This window comes from Anas platyrhynchos, chromosome 5 (assembly GCF_047663525.1).
Source record: "Anas platyrhynchos isolate ZD024472 breed Pekin duck chromosome 5, IASCAAS_PekinDuck_T2T, whole genome shotgun sequence".
NCBI lineage: Eukaryota > Metazoa > Chordata > Aves > Anseriformes > Anatidae > Anas > Anas platyrhynchos.
The window spans coordinates 6,725,713-6,744,731 of record NC_092591.1 but is presented as its reverse complement, the minus strand read 5'-3'; the positions used below and the strand labels follow the sequence as shown (position 1 = coordinate 6,744,731).

At 39.5% G+C, this 19,019-nt stretch overlaps 1 protein-coding gene and 1 long non-coding RNA gene across 9 annotated transcripts in view; one reads left to right on the top strand and one right to left on the bottom strand.

The window, feature by feature from the left end:
- HIF1A (hypoxia inducible factor 1 subunit alpha) overlaps nucleotides 1-19,019 on the bottom strand; it is a 65,892-nt gene that overhangs the window by 6,790 nt on the left and 40,083 nt on the right. For 6 of the 8 annotated variants that reach the window (XM_038179947.2, XM_038179948.2, XM_027459124.3 and 3 more), the window contains 12 exons: nucleotides 11,923-12,113; nucleotides 10,977-11,122; nucleotides 10,796-10,880; nucleotides 7,840-7,952; nucleotides 6,516-6,718; nucleotides 5,075-5,181; nucleotides 4,778-4,925; nucleotides 3,820-4,040; nucleotides 3,360-3,637; nucleotides 2,722-2,844; nucleotides 2,096-2,490; nucleotides 1,146-1,254 (listed from right to left, as the gene is read on the bottom strand). In XM_038179947.2, coding sequence (XP_038035875.2) covers nucleotides 1,146-1,254; nucleotides 2,096-2,490; nucleotides 2,722-2,844; nucleotides 3,360-3,637; nucleotides 3,820-4,040; nucleotides 4,778-4,925; nucleotides 5,075-5,181; nucleotides 6,516-6,718; nucleotides 7,840-7,952; nucleotides 10,796-10,880; nucleotides 10,977-11,122; nucleotides 11,923-12,113 — 2,119 coding nt within the window. Of the gene's footprint in view, nucleotides 1-1,145; nucleotides 1,255-2,095; nucleotides 2,491-2,721; nucleotides 2,845-3,359; nucleotides 3,638-3,819; nucleotides 4,041-4,777; nucleotides 4,926-5,074; nucleotides 5,182-6,515; nucleotides 6,719-7,839; nucleotides 7,953-10,795; nucleotides 10,881-10,976; nucleotides 11,123-11,922; nucleotides 12,114-16,034; nucleotides 16,163-19,019 lie in introns of those variants that run through there. The other 2 variants (XM_005029943.6, XR_011809425.1) reach the window with 2 other exon arrangements.
- LOC140002568 (uncharacterized) lies at nucleotides 12,109-18,518 on the top strand. Its single transcript, XR_011809426.1, has 2 exons — nucleotides 12,109-14,265; nucleotides 15,456-18,518. It is a non-coding gene; the product is annotated as an uncharacterized lncRNA (long non-coding RNA).

The following is a 19,019-nucleotide window of genomic DNA, read 5'->3' as shown; positions in this document are numbered from 1 at the left end:
TGGCAGCAACAGAACAACATGCATGAAAATTGCAAAGCATTTAACAAATAAGGACAACGGCATCAGTTTGTTGTTTGCTATTTAATGAAGTCTGCTAGGCTCATAGAAAAAAATAGATGTATGAATGCTTTCTCAGCTCTCACAGAAGAGGCCAATGGTAAGGCAATACACAGTGACTTGTTGCATTCCCAAACCAGAATGCTAACTCAGGAATAGTTCATAATTCAGAGGAAAAACCACCCTGCACTGTACGATGTGATGGATGACGACATCTAGGAGATGGATCACCAGAGGAAGAAAGAATCTCAAAGGCTACAAGGCAGTAGAGGAACTAAGAACTAACCACTTAAAAACTTGAGAGAAGTGGGAATTTGCAATGAAAGCAAGAGGAGAGATGCAGTACGTGGCAAAGCCCAAGGTTTCAAAATACTAAGAAATTACAGTAGGTGTCAAAGATCTCAGAGACAAAATACCCTTATAGAAGGCAACAAGCTTAATAGCCCAAGTTAAGTGACAGAAGTCTAAGAAAATCTAAAAAGTTTATTTTTGAGTTACTTAGCCTATGATGAGGTACTTGCTATCACATACTAAAACTAGAGAGACAGCGCATGAAATGGAAGTGGTAGTAATGTAAGTTTGCCAGATTGTAAGAATTCTATCTATTCCCTTATAGATCAGATGGTATTGTTATCTGACGGTTGTTATCTGACCAAATTAAGAAAAGAAAGCAACCTCAGTCTCAATGGAGAAATGATAGGAAGAAACTTAAGAACACTGTCCAGAACTCACAGATATAAAAACTGAGTTTGAAACCAGGAACAAACGACAATAAACGACAATTTTGCCTTACATTTGTGCATATTCTACAGATGAAGCATGCCTCCTTGCATGTATTTCACAAATGAGCATCTCCTACCTAATCAAGAAATGTGCTTGGGTACAGAGGGCATTTTTAAATGACTGACAGTAAGAGAACTAAAAACCAGTATCTGCATATAGGAGGGAATTTCATGCCCAAACAATCATCTCTGATCCCAAGAGTCCATTGCATACCAACAGCTAAACTCAGGAGTCTGCACTGAAGCCTCGATTCAGAAATTGCAAGGTTAAAAGTGAATATTTTAAAATGGTAAAACAAAACTCACAATTCCAACTGCCTGAAAAAGTGAACCATCATGTTCCATTTTTCGTTTTCTCTGAGCATTATGCAAAGCTAGCATCTTTGGATTTAGTTCTTCATCCATTGCAGTAGATCTAAGAAAAATTGATTCAGGCTGTTAAGACGTTTCTACTATCCTCAAGCCATTCTTTTTTTGTGGATACTTATAAACAATATGACAAAACTGAATTTATGAACTATACTAGTTTTCTTTTGTAACTTGACTCATTTCAACAATTGTCTATGAGCATAGAAAATGTTAGCATTTAATCTTGCTGTGAAGCTCAGAATGAGTTTTAGCAAAAAAAAAAATTTAGTCTGTAGGAAAAAAAACAAAGCATAAAAGTTCAGCAATTCATTTTCTACAGGAAGGAGGGAGGGAAGGGTGAGGAAAGTGAGTATTTCTATGTACAGATAAAGCTTCTGTGTATCAAAAGGTCTGACATTCTGATTTTGTAGAATTTTCTATCATAAAAATGTGCTACGTATACCTTCATCTGTCATTATGAATTATAGCTAATTTTAAAAGTAATACGTGTAGCACAGAGACCGTAGATGACTCTTACCTCTTAACGAAGCGGACAAAAAAATATCAGAAATACTGTGTGGGTATAACTACCTCTAAATTGCCTACTGCATTTTTTTTTAAATGGTTGCATGTCAGATAAAAAAGCAAAATAAACTTATTAATGCAGTTGGCATACAGTAGCTGCCTATTACATGAGATGTAAGAGCTACTGCAAAAAAGCTGCTGAGAAATTAACTTTAGGGAAGATCAGCATATCAAAAATATAGCATGAAGTGTCTGGATTTCAACATATCAATATCTACTTTGAAGCAGAACGCTGAATACATCGTATGCCAGTTGCAGTATTTAAAAGCACTTTGTATCTAATTTCTTAAATTCCTTGAAAGTGAGCTTGGCTTTTAAAATACCTTTTATTCAGAGTGACTGTTAGCAAACTGGGTGTTCCTGGACAAGGTTTTTCTGTCTGATCCAATGTTCCTTTTCCTGTTCTGATTGGAGATGCAGTTCGACTCCTGTTCCCACCGTAAGGTGACGCTGGGGCACTACTCGTGTCATTGATTATGTGGACAGGAGATGAAGGAACAATTAGCGTCTTCACATCATCCACACGTTCTGCCACTGGTTTTATTTCATCAGCAGTAGTTGATGGTGTCTGAGTCTGCTGAAATATGGTAATAGTGGCTGCGTTTTGGGAGCTGGAAGAACTGCTTTCCAGTGGAGATAGCTGATCAAAGGAGCGTAGCTGGAAGTCATCATCCATCGGGATGTAAGGAGCCAACATCTCCAAGTCTAAATCAGTTTCCTGGAAAACAAAAGAGGTAAAACTTACGCATAGGTCAGAACATCTCAGCTCTGAATTCATGGCTCCTTTAAGGCTCTTCTTTTTACCAAATCCTTAGAATAATTATTTAGTTTATTTTAGTAACATGTTCCATAAAAGAAGAATGAGGTCTCTGAAAGCATTCTAAGAAAGCAAGAAGAACATTGAGAATAAGCATTAAGATGATGCAGATTTCAAGTTAATATACATTACCTGAGTAGAGAATGGATTTTTTGCTTCTGTATCTATCGCAAAGAGTTTCTCCACTAATTCCAGTTTGAACTCATTAGCCATATCATTATCCACATCAAAGCAATAGTCATTGGGACTACTGGGCTGTGAAAACATTTTGAATGCAGTTTTAAATTTCTGTCATTACCTTGTTTTATGTTGTATTTACAGGTGGTCTTAAAAGTGTACAAATGTAAAACTTAATTCCAACCTGTGGTTGCACAAAAACTAAAATGGGAGAGGAAGACATTTACATTTATCTGTATACATTTAAATTCACCCCATTTGGGAAGCACAGAAGTACCCTTTGCAAGTAAATTATGGCAAGTAATTTGCTGTTTGCAGGAGTCAACTCTGACTCATCCTTTTCTAGAAAGACCAATCCCAAGCTTTTCTTCCTTCTGTGACACGTACTACTGCATGCATTTGCAAGACTTGCTTCCATGAAGACATAATTCTGCCTATGAAAATTTATCCATTTCCTCAGAGCTTAACTAAGTCACAACCTAGAAATAATTTTAAAATTCATGCCTTGGCTGCATCTTTAACTAGATTTGCTCTACAAGCCCCAACACAGCACATACATTTTAATGACAGCATATCCAAATTACGTAACTAACCTCAGGTGAACTTTGGCTGGTACTTGCATCAGAAGGGCTGGTTGGCTGCTCTTGCACCTGAGGCATGGTAAAAGAAAGTTCGAGTGTCTCTGTGTTTGGCTCCAGCTTTGATACAACTTCTCTATTGAGTGCAGGATCAGCATTGCTACGAAGTGGCTTTGTAGTTTCAGAGGCAGGTAGTGGGGACATTGCCATATTTATATTCTGCAATTTCTCACTGGATGAGGGGAGCATTACATCGTTATACAAAGGAACTTCATCACGTTGTTCATCAGACTCTATAAAAATTAAAAGAGACCATCAACCTAAGTAACAATACTGAGCGTGTCTGCGGACCTCATTAAGTTTCAATAGTGGCTGAAATATCACTAGGCAGTGATACTCAGCTTATTTTCTGAAGTTCAATGTAAAACACTAGCTTTACTAATTAGCATGCTCTCCAATTTAAACACACACCCACCATTACTGCTGAAATCTAGAGAGATAATTGTGTCTCCAGCAGCTGGAGCCAGCACAGTTAAAGCATCTGGTTCCTGTTTAAGTTTTTCAAAAAGGTTGTTGGTATCATCCAGGTCATCTTTGTTGAATATTTTGGTCATTTTCATATCTGGAGACTCCACTGGTTTCAGCATACACTCAGTTTGTCCAAGGGAAAATATCAAGTCCTTCTGAACAATTCCACTGCCAGACAGAAAAGAAGATGATTATTAAAAAAACAACTAATGCACAGCTAAAATTCAGCCTTAATGGTTTGTACGTTGCAAGTGATTAAAAGCTAACGAAAAATATTTCCTCATATGTAATAGACAAAGCAAATACTAATTCTGGTGCCATAAAAAGGTAATAAGTAAATAGACGTACTTTTCAGAAAGCATCAAAAAAAAACAATGAAAATTGCAGATTTCCATAAAAAAACAACTTTGTTTTAAACAAATGTACCATATGGTGACAGACTGACACTAGTACATTCACTAAATTTTTGAAAAACTTAGGACTACTCTACAGTTGCAGAAAAATAGTTAACAAGTCTGCTTTAAGTTGAAGCTTTCAGTTAAAAGAATCCTGAGGAAGATAAATAGGATTGAGATACCATTATTGCTGCTCTGACTGCATCAGCAAGAATGATTAGTGAAATAAATCGCTCCAGACTGTGTACAAATATTAAATGTATAGAATGCACATAAATTCTCAGATGTTTCATATCTTCCAAGTGACATCACTAGATCAAAGAAGTGGCTTTTGTATTTGTTTTTAAATGCAACTGCTAATCCTTTGACTAGCAGTATTTTAAGTAAAAATCTAATTGGCAAGAAAAAAACATAGCAACATCATAACAGAGGGAAAAAAAGATGCAGGGCCATCAGAATCTTAGCCTTCAAAGAAATCGTGTCAAAAACGGCAATATCCACTTAACTTACCTCAACACATAGTTTACACATACTATGCACTGTGGCTGAGAATTCTTAGTGTTGTATATAACAGTTGCTTGAGTTTCAACCCAGACATAGCCACCTTGTTTAGCAAGCATTCTGTACTGCCCTGTTGTCACCTGCCCTTTTGTGAACACTGAAAAAAGAAAGGACATCAGCTTTAACCACGGGCAGGAAAAGAAAGTCAGTTTTCAAGATAAATATTCTCTGCAGATTCCTATCTGCAGTTAAAAGAAAACCCTTTTTTTTTTTTTTTTTTCCCCAGTGCCATATCTTCTCACTTACTATCATGGTGCGTTTTGGTCAGATGATCAGAATCCAGCGCATGGTAGTACTCATAGATGGAACGACCCAGGAGTTCCTCTGGCTCATATCCCATCAGCTCTGTAATTCTTTAAGACAAGGGAGAAGTTGCTAAGTAGAAGCAGACACTGAGCAGTGAAAATACTAGAGCACATGGATGCTTGTAGATGCACAGAGTTCTTAAGAATCTCTCCCATACACATTAGCAGCAATGGTGGTTTAGCGTGAGTTCATTTTGAAGTGCTATTTTTTAATGCTTATTTAAAAGAGAAGCTTCAGCAGGCATAGGATTTTACTTCTGACTGAATATGTATTAATCATGTCCCATGATAGACAGGATTATGTATATTCCTGCTTTCTTGTCCTTGTTTTTTTGCTTAAAGGTAGACAAGCTACTTGTGGATAAGAATATACAGCTTACACAAATGTGAGAACATAATAAAATTATAAAGATATACTTTAACAGTTTTAACCATGCTGCTAAGACAAATTAGGAATCCGATTTGTTCTTCCCACTGTCTACAAAGGAAACAGTATTTTCTTCAGCCCCTAGAGGGCAGTGCTAACTAGAAGAAAGGATTTCTTTGGTCCTTTTCTTTGCCCTATGTTACACACACAATGTGACCAAATAAGTACCTTTCTCTGTGATACCACAAATCCAACAAAGGTGAAGGTATTGCAGAGGTCAGAAAATAACGTGCACTAACATACCTTGCATCTAGCTGCAGCAACTAATTAAGAAATTAATTTCTGGTATAAATAAAAGGAAAGTCTTAGCAAGCAGTAACAAGTAATACCCAATTGAGAAAACCTTAGGCCAATGATTTCTTTCACTTCTGCTTTTCAAATTTGTCAAGCTGAAGTTTCCAGATAATAGTAAGAGCAGTATTTATTAGACTAAATCTGTGATTTCTAACAGAAAATGTTATTTTTGCAGATGTTATTGCATTAAAAGTACAGAGCTTTTTTTTCTTGACTGGAGCCAGCAGATGCTGATCTCCTGAGGAAAGGGTGGGGAAGAAGGTGTTGCAAGGAAATGTGCTTGACAAATATTATACATGTACTCTTTTCAGTCATCTTCAAGGATCTTAAAATCCTTCCCATCTTTTTCAGTGTCCAGAATGATTTTTTTGTTTAAATTTAATTGTTACCGCATTACTGAAGGCCAGTTTGAACAGGCAGTGGTATTATTCTCAAGTAATAACCCTACATCTTGCTTAAATTTAAGAATTTAGCTTTTACATAAAAGATCCTGATCGGTTAGTAAAACCCAAAGCATCCCAGCAACAACTCCATTTTGCAGATGAATCAAGTTATGCTTTTACACAGTCTTACTCCCTAAGTCCTACAATAGCCACCACACATACAACCCCTACAAAGCCTTCAAAATGAGCACAGCTGTTAAGCACAATATGTAGTTTACCTTTCATCACAATAGGAAAACTTCATATCGAGACTGTGACGACTGAGGAACGTTTTACTGTCCAGTGGGACCTCAATGTTGGATGGGTGAGGAATAGGTTCACATATCAACACCAAGCACGTCATGGGAGGCTTCTTGTAGCCGCAGTGAGTTTGGTTACTGCACGTGTCGTACACGCGGATGTGCCCGGTGCAGTGCAGTACCTGTGGGACAGTTACATTTCAGAAGAGACCAGGTTGTTTTCTCTCAAACCACACAGACTGCACTTCCATCAGCACCCACTGAGGGAGTTCTCTCCTCCCCACCTCTCTACGCTGTGCTATCAACAGCAGGAACCCAGCAGTCCTTTCCATCTGATTGTTAAAGCACAGCCAGGTCTCTTCCTCACGCTACGCAGGCTGCAGTCAGTTCGCTGGCTGCCAACTCCTTCCTCTCTGGTGTTTGCAGAAGCAACGCTAGAAGTTTCTGCTTTTCTGTCAGTTGTTCTTCTTTTAAAGTTACATTAATTACACTGGTAAGCAATTACCTCAGCAAAAGGCATCCTACTAAGCCAACTTGAAAGCTATGGTAATAGGAGCAGCCTCCATTTTAGATGTTAAAAGGAGAAATCAAGTGTGTTCTTCAAAAGATGAGCAGCTTTGCATTTTCTGTCCTCCCCCCGTTTTTTTTGTTTTTTGTTTTTTTTTTTTTTAAAAACATTGAAGTAAAATTGTTTACATAGAGCAGCAAAGAGGAACAAGAAACAAGTTGTTTGATCAAGAGCAAGTTAAAAAGAATATTTTGAGCTGTAATGCCACTTCATACAGTAAAAGGTTACATTTTTTCCACAGGAGAAAATGCATTCATTTCAGTTACCAGACTGGGTTCTTTTTATTCTGATTACTACAAAAGGGATAGCCAGCAACTTCAGAAAGAAAAACATACAAGTCCTTCTGTGAGACCTCGATGTCGTACTTACAATACCGAATCAAAAGGAATCAGGTATCAGTGCAAGTGGTGTCAAGTATATTTTCTCAGAGGAGGCTTTACACAAACGTTTAGTAATTGTAATTTCTAATAAGTGAACAACCTCTAATTTAAAGTGGAGAATTAATTTAAAGGCTTTTGAAAAACAAATTTTAAAACATTGTTTCAGTTGCATCCCGATGCACTCAGCATTAAAATTCAGCATATTGAAGCACAATCATTAAATTAGTTAAGTACTTACTGAAACTCCAGCTCAAGTTACGTGAAGGGAAAATGTTGAAATACAGCAAGTTATGCAAGTTATGACATCTGAAAAGGAAGCTGCCAACCTATGCAAGTATTCCTTTGTATTCATTACCTTCCACGTAGCAGACTTTATATTCACTGTTCTTCCCCTGCTGGTCAGTGTGCACTTCATTCTGAGAAAAAAGCTGCGCTCCGTGTTTTGTTCTTTGCCCTTTTTCACAGGACCTAGCAAAAGTAAATAGTAAACCAGTTCTTAAACTCTTGGAGCCATCTTCTGACTGTATTCAAAAAACTGAAACAAAAAACCCACTACTCAAAAACCCGTGTTATAGAACTGTGGAAAAAACAGCTAATAAAACTAGAAGCACTTTTGATTAATAAAGCTTTTCAGAATGAGTTTTGCTGTGAGGTAGGCAAAAAAATGAACTTTCACTGTTTTAAGATAAGTGTTGTATTTGTAGCCAACTCCACACTCCCAGATTTCAGGAAAAAGGCAGGGAGAGACTGAGAATTTAATATATTTTGAAGTTGCAATAGGGGACAAGAGAAGCATATGCAGAATGAGAAGTACTTTAAGCTGCTTTGCATTAAAACAGATCAGTAATTCACTGCAGGGAGGTCCACATATGTTTTGGGCCCATTCCTCTTCAGGACTGCAGTATTTTAATTTTTTTAAATTCAGAATTAAGTGTTAATTAATGTTTGAATGCATCCGAGTGTTTCCACAGGGATTTATACTCTTAGAGTAAGCAGGGACCAAGTTTTTAAACACACTTATAAGCATTCTTGAAAGAAGTCAAGACAACCTGATACAAATTAATATCCGTGGTACTCGTTTTTCAGTCTTACTCGCTAGCAGCAGGCTCTAAATTAAGGTTTTGCCTTTAGAGAGGAGAACCTTTCAAAGTCAATTACTAGCTAGGCTACTCAAAAAAGCAAAGCCTATTTTGGGCACAGAAAACACAAACTGATGCTATCAGGAGAGCTGCAAGCAGCTCGCTGTGCATGGACAAAGGCAACAAAGCACCTAGGAAAAGAGCAGTGGAAAACAGTGAGCTTGCAGAGGGCTACTAAAGAGTGAGGCCCAAATCGTGGCAGTGTGGAAGTTCAGAACACGCAAGCTTACTTCTGATACAAGCTTCTATAATAGTTTGCCCATCCTCCACAGGCAGCAGTTGCGATGACATTCTTCGTGGTGTGGTTTGCACTACCAGCTTGATAAAATTCATCAGAAAACAGTAAAGCCACTACGCTGCTTTGTCTATCACTTCCAGCAGATGCAAAGACTAATGGGGACAAGCCTATTCTATGCCACATCATAACCCTCAATAAAGGAGGAAAAGTAATAATAATGCAGAGTTCAGAGAAACAGCTTTATTTCATTATGTTTTTAGAAGAGCTAAACCAATCTAGATGTTCATAATTGAAAATCATGCAACGTTTTGGTACAAAGTCCCGATGCTTAAGGCTCTGCTTTAAGCAGCAGCTGTAAAAGAGGGAGCAACTTTCTCAAGTCTGATGTTATTTTTAAAGTCACCAGCTTTGAAAGTAAAAAAGCAACCTTCTAAAATCAGAAGGCAGTTCAGTTTCTGCCAATGGCAGCTGTTTTCATTTGCACCTGCACAATCCCAAAGAGAAGTGTTTAATACTCAAATCGCAATAATTCCACTGATGTAAGAGGTGCAGTAGCTGCAACCTGGGAATAATAATAAATATAAAAATGTACTATTATTACTCTAATTTAGACTTCTGTCTGCCAACTTCATTTGCGAAACAGATTTAGTAATAATGTTTTCCAGACATCGTATGCCAGTCTGGTCAATTTAGACATGCGAGAGTTGGTTTGCATGAAACTCACTCACACTACGTTTTTAAGAACATGCTTTTGCAACTAGACCAGCTTTTACACTGCTTTAGTGACTTTTTCCCCCTCCAAATACATCAGTGTATTCCAAGAGGGGAGAAGAAAGGGAAATGTTTAATTTAATCTTAAAAATACACTTCAGTATTAGGGACAGAGAATTTTAGAAAATGCTTACAAAGTCAAAGTCAGGGCCCTTACCACAATGATACTGTATCTGGTCGCTTCCACTGAATTAAATACAATTACAGCTATACAAGAAAGCAGAGGTCAGTCCTAATGACATGGTAATTTATGACTACCTAGATTCAGAGTCTATATAACCCTCTTGTTTGATGAAACAGGAATTAGAGAGGTCCAATTTTAGATTTATAACAACTGAGTAAAGCAGATTTGTTTGGAGACATGCATGTTGCCAAGTCTTTAGAGTCATTAACAAACCTTTAGAAGACTTAAAGGCAGTAATTCATGGGCATTTGTTAAATCCCAAAGCGTACAGCATATGTGAATATGGTGTTCTATTCCCTTCCATGGAGAAAGGAAAAGTCTGAAATCTGTGAAAAGATACCAATTTCATGCACCAGTTAAAAGGTGCAGTGAAGCATAAACACCGAAGCCCAGAATTAACAGTCGCTTTTTGGGGCTTTCCAAGTGTTCTTTTTTATTCTTAACAAAGCAAAGAGTATCCAATATCCCTAGGACCACTACCCGATTAGTTTTTCTGCGTCCTAAATATACCATCATTTCTGTGTACTAGATGTAACACCACAGATTTCTGGAAGAAGCCATTTGCTTTTAAGCTGTCCTGCAAAGGCAAGCTGAGACCAAGACAAACGTAACAACTTCACTTCTCCATACACTTCTATAGCAATCACTTAAGATCATTCTCACTCAACCTACCTCTACATTTATTTAATTCCTGTAGGCATGCTAATTCTTTCAACCCTCGGTAATTCTGTTCATCTTATTTTTTTTTTAACATTAAAAGTGTACGAATAAAGTCTTACGTATCCTAAATTAGAATATCTCCAAAACATTCTGGCTATTTCTGTTTTTATAATGTCTGAAATTGACTTACTTTGAGATCTAGGCAGCAAAGCATACTAGTTTGTTCTCTCAATTCCTTTACCTGGCAGATATCCAACTGTACTAATGCCAACAGGAGCTATCCATAAGTAAATTAAATAGATTGTTTTTTCGTTCTCACCATTTCTGTGCGTAAGCATTTCTCTCAGCTCTTCATGGTCACATGGATGAGTGAAATCAAATACACTGTGCCCCGTCAACTCAAACTGCAAAAGAGGTATACAGGTGTCTAACTTCATATATACAAAATTGTAACAACTTTTACAGATTTGGAACAGTCTTAGGAAATGTCAATATTTCACCTGAGTGAGTCCCATACACTTGTTCACATTTTCAGACATGTAAATCATGTCCCCATCTTCAGAGAGAACCATGACAAATCCATCAAGAGCTTTCAGGTAGAAACAGTTCAGTTCCTTCTCCATTTTGGCTTCTGTCTCCAGCTCACCTATAAGGACCCACACATTTATATTAAAGTAAGCATCACTCATTCTGTGCTTACTATCAGGAATGACTTCTGGCACCAGTCTGCAAGGAGCCAATCTTGCAGGACTGTTCAGAAGTAGCATAATTTACTTAAGTAAGTGATAAATTAAATTCAAGGTCTACCATGAGTCAGAGAAAATCAGAGTGACATTTAACATCTGTGCTTTGATACAAACACCAATAAACCTCCCAACTTCAGGAAAGTCTAGTTGACAAAAATACTACCATTTGCCTCAAAGAGACCTTACAAAATTTTCTCAGGGGCTTCCTACGAGACAAACAAAGCTACTCCTCTGTATGGTATATGTAGGCGTAGATGAGTACAAGTAACTAGTACAGCATCTGTGGCAAATGTACCCTGGGTTCACTTCACCTTCAGTAGAATTTGAATCATAAGAATTTCTTCCAATTTACACTAAAGAGAAACACATACAGTTAGCTACGTTAGCCCTACACCAACCTTCTACAGTTTAGTAAAGCCTTAATTCCCTAGGGTAAAAAAAAAAAAAAAGTTAAATGAAAGAAGTTAACTCTGGGAGAAGGGTCAGAACAGAGAGAAACAAAGTCGATTAAATTAAACAGTGGCCATATTTTTTTGTGCCATCTTTTTGATGAAAGGTCTTCTACCTTTCCATACAAAGGATACAACTATTAATTGTTTTTCAACTGCTGAAACATTTTAGCAGTTGAAAATTGAAAGTCTCCTTCCTCAAGGTATCTCCAGTCCCTTTTCCAGATCCTGCTGACAATTTATCTGCTTACCAGCATCCAGCAGCTTCCTCATGCGCAAGTAGCTGATGGTCAACCTCATGATGGAGGCCTTGTCAAGGTGGGCGCTCACCGTGTGCGGAAGAGGCAGCTGATGAGCAAGTTCGTAGAACACTTCCGACTCCTTGCTTCTTCGACATCGAGCTGCATCTCTTGATTTTTCTTTCCTGCGTTCAGAACTAATCCTGTATAAACAAAGTTTGGGGTTAATATGAAAACTGCAAAATTCTCTTAAGTTCAATTTGAAGCTGCCTAAGCTGCCCGGGAGCCAATTAACCAGTTATTGAAGTTGGATTATTTAAAACCTCAGTTTATATATTTAAATGTAATTCTGTATATACAGCTCTGCAGCAATCAGGCTCTGACAGAGTTAGATTCAAAACCACAAAGTCTTCCAGCAGAAAAAAATCAGTTCTTCAGACAGACATCTACAAACTACAGTTCTCACAGTCCTTGTCTCACACCTTGCCTGCTGCCTCTCCAGCCTCCAAACTCTTTCTCCTTCCTGGTCCTTAAAGCCTAAAATCCATCCGAAATACCACAGTTTAAGTTTCTAGTCTAATGCTCCAGTAATATCATTTCTACTCTCCACGCTCTTCCTCTTACCATCCCATCCCTCACATGCTAAAGCTGTCATTCATCCCTACAGAGCCTGCCAAACAGGTCAGATAAGCAAGCCTACCCATATGGTGTGAGGTGTCCTGCTTTGCAAGTGCTTCAAAAAGTCCCCTTCCCACTTCTTCCTCCAGCACAGCCCCTTGCACTGCCTCTTCAGCTTGCATCAAATCAGTGACAGCTCGCCAAGAGCAGGCACAGACACAGCTGTGCTCCCCAGCCGTGATCCCAGTAACCCTCCCTTTTCCAGGTGCCCACATCAGTGGAAAATAACTGCACTGAAATGTGCTTTTACTTTTAAATGGCCTATGGAAAGTAGTACCATATGGTTTTGCATCTTTCTTTTTTAATATATACACACATATGTATGTGTGTCTTTCAAAGGCATCCCATCTTCTGCTTACATACAACCAGGATGCAAAACGCAGCTGTACTGATCTGTAGGATCCCCTTCTTCCCATCTACTTGAATGCAAGTTGTAAGATAAATAACATGCCCACAAACACTGCTTTTGTAATTCAAAGCACATGAATGTTACCATAAAGAGACCAAGCGTCACTAGTTGAAGATGACGGAAGATAAGCTTTTGTTATACTGTATTATATTTGCTACCAACAGTTTAGGAAATACATTTTTTTTTTTAATTTCAATAGACTTAAAAGGCAAGCAGTAGCATTGCCAATTTCTCATTGCTAAGTTTGTGCAAAAAATCTTTTTAATTAGCACATTGGCCTGCGAGAGGTACCACAGATGACAGAGGAAAGTGATTCACTGGCTGATAATACCCAGGCAGTAACAACCAGGTTCAATGTAAGCAGTTAAACACATGCATAAATAATGTGCTGCTTGCAACAGCCAAAAAACCTGCTTCGTTTGTGCACGAGCACCCAAGTGACCACACTACTGGTGTGCATAAGACCGACCTGGGAAGCACGAATGCCTTGACATAAAGAAGTTTAAAGGGATGTTTTATAGACAAAGTGAGCCATCAGGATTTCTTCTGTGACTACCTTAATTTTTTCCAACTTTGGGAAACTGTAAGGCACAGATGGGATACACCATGCCTGTCTTCTACCCCTTTGGCACTGCCAACAGCAGAAAGCATTAAAAGCTTTGTTTTCTGAATCCTACATTTTATAATACGTAAGGTATATTTCATAATAGGTGTGATTGTTACCTCCTTTGTGGCAGAATCAGGCTGCAAGGTCACAAAACCAGCACTTTATCATGAGAAACATTAATATATCAAAATAATAGTAATGGAGGCCTTTGGATAACTAATTTATGGTTATATGAGTTAAAAAAAAATCCTGATACACACTAAATCGATCAGTTTCTGTGAGTATAGCTTGTGTTCCCGAAACAGGTAGCACAAAATAACTGATGATCTCTCTTATTGCAGATTTCTTTCCATTCAGTCTCAACCTGAAGGCTATTCCTGCTCCAGAACTGGTATCTGGGTCTGAGAAGTTTGAGGTTCCCAACATGCAGATGTAGTCTGAATGTCACTACTAGCAGCCTGAAATGGTCAGGCTGAAACAAATTGAATACCGAATGTACAATACTGAAAAAAGATTTCAGTAATTTAACCTGATTGAGTATTTCTTACTGAAGTCAGGCCTCAAGTACCTTTTCTCTTGGAAGAAAACTAAGGGTGGAAGTGAGAATCCCTTCCCAATTCTTTGTCCTTTTCCCGGACCACAGAATTCACTTCTGACACAGGTAAAACAAGTAATTATGCTGCCTTTGACAGCTTCACCTTTATCCTTCTGCTTTTCCCCTTGTTAGCTACTCATTTCAGATCCCTTCACCTGTGAAAAATTTGCTCTGCTACAGAAAGGAAAGGGAGAATTACTTGAAGTAATTCACTTCCATCTGCCTGGCTGCCAGCGCCTTGCTATGGCTTCCCTTTAAACTGCAGGCAGCACTTTTATGTAAAAAAAATGTAAAAAAAATGGAAATAGCTGCTCACCAGTTGCAATGTTAGCCCTTCCTCTTATGTTTTCTTTGTGAATGCTCCATGTTCTTGAAAATATTTCAGCCACTTTCTAGATTTTGTTTGGTTTTGGCATACTTTAGCGCACAACTTCTCGTGGCCACTGAATTATTAATTACCAGCTGAAATACCGCTCAAATCAAGCTCATAGCACCGCCGTTAAAAATTAATCCCAGAGCAAGAGAACTGGGTGCTGCCTGCTGGAGTTCTGCCCGGTGTTACAATGGGCAAAACTCATGTGAAGCCGAAGTGTTAGCACCAAGTGCTGGTGTCCCAGCAAAGCCAAAATGTTAATACCAAGAGCTGGTGTCCACGAGGCAGGCTCTGGTCTCCCCCTTGCTATATATTTCCTTACGAGAAAGGCTACTACTATAGATAGATGGTTAAACTGTACAGCACAACAGCTTGCTATTTTTAGCTGTTGTTGAAAACTAAGCTGTAACTAATCGGAGTAAAACCCAGCAATTTAAATAGGAAGATTAATCTCCAGCTTCAAAGAGCGTTTCTTTACTGGATCAAATTAATGGGGAAAAGGTCTTTCACAAATGAGGTTTAATTACCAAGTGAAGTCAGAGTTACCTCAACCTGGGATGGCACCAGATACAAAAAAGAAAAGCAAAAAAATCCCTTTACTGTTGTAACTAATCTGAGCTTTGTTGCTTCGAGTTGCACAAAGTAAATGAGAAAGCACGGTATGTGCAGCTGCCCACAAATTTCTGTGTAGTCAATTAAAGGACATTGAATTCCCATACAGAAAATACATCTCTGAAGTGAGCTCTGTCAGCGAGAATAAAAAGGGAGCTCAAGGAAGGGGCCTTTAGACACTAAGATGTGAACTAGCACTAAGATTAAGTAAGTCACATAACTGAAGAGCCATTTCAGAAGTGCCTATGCTTAAAAATCCTGGTCTCCACAGCAAGCGTACCCTGTATGGGGAACAGGAACCCGAGTCCATTTAAAAGAAAAGCAACTTCGGAACGATTTCAACCTCCTGCTATCTGTTTCGCATAAAAGAAAGCCACCTAAGGATTCAGAAGAAAGATCTCCATTGAAGAGCAGATTATACATGCAATGAAAATATCAGAAATGCCCACTCTAGGCAGGAAATTGCATGCGTTTTCAGGTATGTTTCCTGCCCGATTTCAGTGCCAGACATTCATTTCCATTTTGTGTTCCCACCACCAGAATACAGAAGCAGAAATCAATCTAACGCAGGACACACGCTGCAGCTCACCGAAAACACTGCTCTGCTGACAATTTTAAGACCAATACTCGGCACAGCTTACATGTGAGAGATGTTCGCATGTAATGGCTGAACAAACAGCTGAGTTCCCAAAGCTACCCAAGTCAGACACCCAAAGCAAAGCCCTATTTCACCACCAAGATTCACTGCAGCTAAAGCAAGGGCTCAGCTGAAGGGTATTACCCAGGCTCCCACTCCTGCCCCACACGAGAAGGGCTTTAAAACAAGGGTGAATATAAACAGAAGTCTTACAGCAGCCTTTCACAGCAAGCAAGAGCCAGTCCAGCAGCCTTCAGGCAGAGCCCACCAGCAGCAGCCACACGTGCACCAGTTGCAGATGTCAACGCAGCCCCCGTACTCGACATGCAATGCCTGTAATTGCAGCCACATGAGCTACTGGGGCCACAGCATCTTTCTTAAACAATGCGTTGTTCACCGAATCATCTCAAAGACCCCACCACGGCACGTTTCTACAAGCAGCTCCACAGTCTTCTAAAAATAACCCTGTTTTCCTCTCCTCAAGTATAAAAACAATCCACGGCCACACTGAAAGCTGCCCCATTCCTCCTTACGTAACACCACTAACAGAGACCAAGAAGAACCCTGGAAAATGCCATTAGTAACCAATACATTGAAATTAAAAATTGCTAATGAGATTTAAGACCTGCACACTGACCAATTTTTATAGCTGTGGCATACGAACTTCGCCTCGTTCTAGTTTCTTAAATCATCACCCAGCATCAAGGACAACTCCGCATCGTGTACACAGCATTACATTGTTTTACTTTCTTCTGTATGTTGCTTTACTGCTATTTATTTTCTCTCCTTTCTAGCTGCACAGTTGTTCATACTACCTTACCCTTCCTCTACTCAGATTTCTCCTTTGTAGGTGTTTTCAATTCCCATGTAAAACAGCTATTGTGCACGCGGGAATTAATCCAGCCTCATCTTTCCTGACTCAGGCCTGAGAACATTCTTTAAAAAAAAGTTACAAACATCTCGTGTTAGTGATTCACAGTCCCCTTCTCAGAATTGTTTTCCACAATTGAGTGAGTTTGTATACTGCATTTAAACAGTTTCACGGAAGCGTACCATGTGGAAAGAATACAATCCAAATGAATAACGCGTCTCAAACACTGTAACTTCTCGTTATTGATCTTTAAGTGGCTTTCGGTTCTGATCTCCTTCGTTTGCCAACACAAGATTTCATACGCAGTGCTCCCGGGTCAGAAGCAAACTCCCCCGAGACCGTCAAAGTAGTGCCAGCAACAGCAGGCTTGGACGATAACATCTTCTATAACACAGCTTTGGTTTTTTTTCTTTAAGCAGTAAAGAAGACAAGATGCAGCTATTGCAATAAAATCATACATTAACACTGTATGTTGATTGAGGGTATTTGAACTCAGAAAGGAGACATGTAAGTAGCCTTGTGTTTAGCCCTTCAGGTTGAATTTTCTTCTGCAGTTCGAAGGAAATGGTCATCAGCCTAAAAGGGAGCTTCTGCCAGCACAGCTGTGTGGGACAGGGTCACAGCTCCTGGTCTGCAGGTACCTCCACATGGGCATCGCCACACTACTGTAACTAAAACCTCACACCGACAGCTCTCACCTGCCACCACGCAGCAGTACACATGGACACGGGCTTGCTGGAAAGGCACGGGCTGCCCAAAAACACGCTAGAGCAGGGCTCTGCTCTTCGGGCTGCGCTGAACATGCTCTGGTTTGATGTCACTGTGGTTAGATTCGTTCAGGGCTGCTGGTCACAGCGCTTACCGAATCCTTCCACGGAAAGAGGACCCAGCCGAGCCCAGCGCTTACCGCAAACTAGCACAGCACAATTCAACTTCCATAAAGAGGCCTTCGTAAGAAAAACAGGTTTATGATGTAAACAGAGGGCACCACTCAAATCCGCTTTTTTAAGCATACGGCAAGCGCATGATGAAGTGTTTTTTAAAACAACACAAAAACAACCCCCTGCCCACCTTCTGCCCAGCACACACATGGAATAAGCCTGCTTGTCTTAAACAGAAGAGCCAGGCAGTGAGGCAAGGAAGAGGAGGGCCAGAGGACCTTCATCCCGTGTGCCACCTCACAGGACTGCCTGCTGCTGGCACCCAGCCTCCCAAGAGCAGGGAAAGGCATTTCAGACGCTGCTCTCCAACATATAACGCAATCAGAACTTCCAGGTGAAGGAATCATCGAGGGACGGGCTCTCCAGGACCTGCAGTGAACTTCCACACACATTTTCCACAGGTTTTTCTTTGCAGGTTGGTGTGAAAGGGTGCTCCTTCCTTCCTCCTCCAGCTGCACCGCGCAATTAGCATGAGCTCTCAGCTTCCAGCTCACGATGAACTCCAGGCTGCGGCTTCATCTCTTCTGGCTTTGATGTGATTTTAAATATCACTGCTTTTGCCATTATGGCCAATTTATCAGTTTTCCTTATTTTGTAATCTGTGTAGAATAACCAACACCCTGATCTCCTGCACAGTTGCGAGCATGTGATCTTCTAGATGAAAGTCTTGCTCGTTATGAATTAATGAACTTTAAAGCCCAGTAATGTAACACAGAAAATTAGCTACTGTATATAAAGGATTTCTAAGATTTTAAAAGAAATTTAACGGTAAAAACTTGAGTAACATTAAGGCACAGAAACAACACTTCTGTATGTAAACTATTGGTTAAGCTTCATTCCTTTGTATATTTTCTTCTGACAAAGCAATTTAAGCTGCTTTCTTTACATTGCTGTGGTTATTTAAGGGCATTTAACATAATTTGAACACCACTAAAAACCTCTTAACTGAAAAGAAACCTAACAAATTAAGAGCAAGCAGACAGTTCAAACCGAGTTAGCTTCTGAATGAGCAGTGCTTTGAAACCCATCCCTACCTGCGGAGTAATAGCAGGGGCTGGCTCTCCTTGAGCTACACAGTGAACAAAATACAGCGAGAGGTTTTACTACCAGGACCATGAGGTCTGTATTAGACGTCTTACAAGCAGGTAAATGATGGCATAAAAGAGCCAGCAGCAGCCTAGCACTCCTAAAGCTAGCGCAAGGCCACACTTCCAAGATTATCTATCAACTGTACTTGGCCTCGTGCTGACCTGGAAACCCTCCTTCTCCCTGCTTAGAAAGCATAAGAAGGTAAAAGCTTCCAAATTTAGTATTTCTAATTAAGAACGTGGTGAAGTGATTCTGCTGTGTCTTACTATACAGTGTAACCCCCAGACATTTTCACTG